Raw genomic sequence first — 3597 nt, 5'->3', positions numbered from 1 at the left:
TATGTAAGCAGTTTTGCTTACATAATCAATATCTATATTAATCTACATTTTCCGTAGATTAATATGATATATAGTTTGCTTACATAATATTGTTAAATAAGGCAAATAAAGAGGTAAACGTATTTACCATTTTAACAAACTTTATTATTAAACGATTTATTATACTTATTAATTAAGATTTATAAAAAATAGTCCTTAAAAGATTTATAAATATAAATAATATTAATAAAAATATTATACGAAATATTTAAATAATAATATATTCCGTAAATATTAAAATTAAAAAAAATTAAATAATAAATACTTTAAAAACGATAATTTAAATATAATATTATTTCTATATTTTTATTAAAAAAACGAATAATACGTAATAAACGGCGACGAAATATAATTATTTATAATTTCGATTTTTTAATTCGATTTAATATAATATTAATATATTTTAATAAAAATACTTAACGATTCCTTAATTTAAAAATAAACGACCTATTTATAAATTTAGGGATTAGACTTTTAAAAAAAAAAGTTAATATTATAACTTAATACGTATTATTAAACTAAGGTTTTATTTTATAAAACTTACAGCGATTAATATATTATATATATAATAATAAGAATTTAAATAGCTCCTTTTAAAACGAAAAAATTATAAATAAGTTATATAATTACGATTTTATAATAAAATAAAAAATAGACGTTTATAAATAAATGAAACGGACGATTATAAAAATATAAAATAAACGACCGTTTATTAAATTTTTAAATAATAATAAATAAAATATTATAAAGGATATATTTATAATTAAAACTTATATATAAAATAGCCCGAGCTAGGCTTAAAAATAAACTTCTATAACTTCTTTAATAATTAATTTTTATATTAAATATAATAATTATTTTTAACTATTTTTATTAAGGATTTTATAAATAAGACTATAATTAATTACCGAAGCCTTTTTATTTAATAATTTATAAATAATAGCTTTTTTAAAGCTATTTTAACGATAAGTACTATTTATAAATATCGTAGCCCCGACTTTTAATAATATAAACCTTATTACGACTAGTTAGCCGTAATATAATAATACTATTTAATTATTTTAGTCGTAATTTATATAATAACGGAGGTATATTTTAAAAATTTAATTAATTTTTTTTATTTATCTATCGGTTTATAAATAAAAAGAAATCGATAGTTTATAATTTATACCGAGTTATAAAATTAAAAATCTTTAAAACTTAACGGTAAATAACTTATTTTTATTAAAAATAATTTCTTTTAGTAAACCGTAGTTAATAATAATTATTTTAAAAAAGGTATATATTAATTCTTTAATATTATTTACTTTTTTATGTAATAAAAAATAAATAAACTTAGTAAGTTAGTCGACGATAATTAAGATACTATTATATTATATATTTATAAATAGTTTTTTTAAATTTTAATAATTTAATAATAAAATCTTAAAAAATTAAATACTATACTTTTAATAGCATTAATAATTATTATAGCTTTTTATAAAGCTTATAAGGTCTATTTTTATTTTTTTTATAAATATCGTAGTTTCTAATAGTTTTAGCGACTTTTATTTTTATAACGGATTTATTATAATATTAACGAATTCGTTTTTATATTTTTATAATATTTTAATAACCGTATACTTAAGTATTATAAACTTTTATAATAAGCTTAAGAGTTATTTTTTTAACTAAGCTAGTATTAACTTTTTTAGTTATTATAAGGAGTTTTATAATAAATATAAAATTATTATTATCGTTATACTTAAAGATTACTTATATTTTTTTAAAGACCGTAATTTCGTAATTAGGTCGTTTATTAAAAGCGTTTATTTTATTATTTTTTAAACCTTTTCGATAGATAATTTAAAAATTAAACTTAAATAAGAATTTATTTTATTTAATTTATTATTTATTTAGATTTTTATTTATTATAAAATTCGTAAAGTTTTTATAATTTATATAAATAATAACTTTATATTTAGTTTTTAAAAATTATAATTTTTATTTTTTAAAAACTTCGATTATAATTATTAATTTCTTATTATAAATTTATTAATTTAATTCTATTTTATAAAATATTTTAAAATAGAATATATAAAAATAAAATATTTTTTATTAGTCTTATTATTTTAAAATAGCTCTTATAATAAAATCTAAAGCGTCGGTCTCGATTTTAAATAGCTTTTTTAAATCCGGAATTATAATTATTAATTCTAAAATAACTAAATCCTTAACTTTATTAAAAGCTTTTTTATATTTTTTATTTTAAATAAAAGTTATATTTTTTTTTATTAAAATATTAAAAAATTTAATAATATTAACATAGTTTTTAAAAAATCGTTAATAAAAGTTAACGAATCTTAAAAATAATTATATATTTTTAAAATTAATAAGTATAAGCTAGTCTTTAATTACTTTTATTTTAAATATTTATATATAAATTTATTTTAACATAATTATATAATTAAAGAAATCTATTTTTTATATATAAAATTCGTATTTATTAAGCTTAACGAAAAGCTTTACGTTTTAAAATCTTTAAAATATTATATAAACGTATTTCTTATACGTTTCGAAATTAAAAAAAAAAAATAAAAATATCGTCGAAATAAATAATTATAAAAATATCGACGTATTTTTTAAATATATAATTAATTATTATTTAAAATATAATAAATATATTAATAAGTTTAAAAAATATAATTAAATATTTATAAAATCTTTTATAAGTTTAAAATACCGTTTTTTATTTATCTTTTTTTTAATTTTAATTTAATTAAATACTTTTTTAAAGTTTATTACGGTAAACTATTAAGCTTTATATAATATTTCCTTAAGTTTTATAATAAAGGGTAATAAATAATAATTCTTTTTAATAATTTTATTAAGTTTTTTATAATCGATTATAAATATAATATTATGGTTAATTAATTATAATAAGGGTTATATTAATAAAAATCGGGGCTACGATATTCGTAAATAATACTCGTTATTAAAATAGTTTTAAAAAAGCTATTATTTATAAGTTATTAAATAAAAAAGCTTCGATAATTAATCGTAGTTTTATTAATAAAGTTCTTAATAAAGATAATTAAAAATAATCGTTAGATTTAATATAAGACTTAATTATTAAAGAAGCTATAAAAATCTATCTTTAAACTTAGTTCGGGCTATCCTATATATAAATCTTAATTATAAATATATTTTTTATAATATCTTATTTATTATTATTTAATAGTTTATTAAACAGTCGTTCGTTTTATATTTTCATAATTATTCGTTTTATTTATTTATAAACGTTCGTTTTTTATTTTATTATAAAATCGTGGTTACGTAATTTATTTATAATTTTTTTATTTTAAAAAGAGTTATTTAAGTTTTTATTATTATATATATAATATAGTAGCCGCCGTAGGTTCTGTAGGGCAGGGCCTTAGTTTAGTAATACGTATTAAGTCGTAATATCTAAGTTTCTTTTTACTTTTCTTAAATATAAAAAAATTAATATTCTTATTAAAGAGGATAATAATTTAACATAACTTTTCTTAAGTCTATTATTAATATATTTATTAAGTT

The 3597-nt window shown here is 14.4% G+C and overlaps 1 protein-coding gene across 1 annotated transcript; it reads right to left on the bottom strand.

Annotated features, from left to right (window-relative positions):
* Window positions 1-1232: 1232 nt before the first annotated feature.
* On the bottom strand, window positions 1233-1382 carry CORC01_10235 (uncharacterized protein; the record flags this gene model as incomplete). The annotated part of the gene is made up of 1 exon (XM_022621863.1): window positions 1233-1382. A coding segment is annotated over one exon (150 nt), but the record flags the coding sequence as incomplete, so codon positions are not given.
* Window positions 1383-3597: the final 2215 nt, after the last annotated feature.

The sequence above is a fragment of the Colletotrichum orchidophilum genome, assembly GCF_001831195.1.
Source record: "Colletotrichum orchidophilum strain IMI 309357 chromosome Unknown Scaffold_99.1, whole genome shotgun sequence".
Taxonomy (NCBI): domain Eukaryota; kingdom Fungi; phylum Ascomycota; class Sordariomycetes; order Glomerellales; family Glomerellaceae; genus Colletotrichum; species Colletotrichum orchidophilum.
The sequence above is the reverse complement of the archived record's forward strand: the minus strand, read 5'-3'. Positions and strand labels throughout refer to the sequence as shown.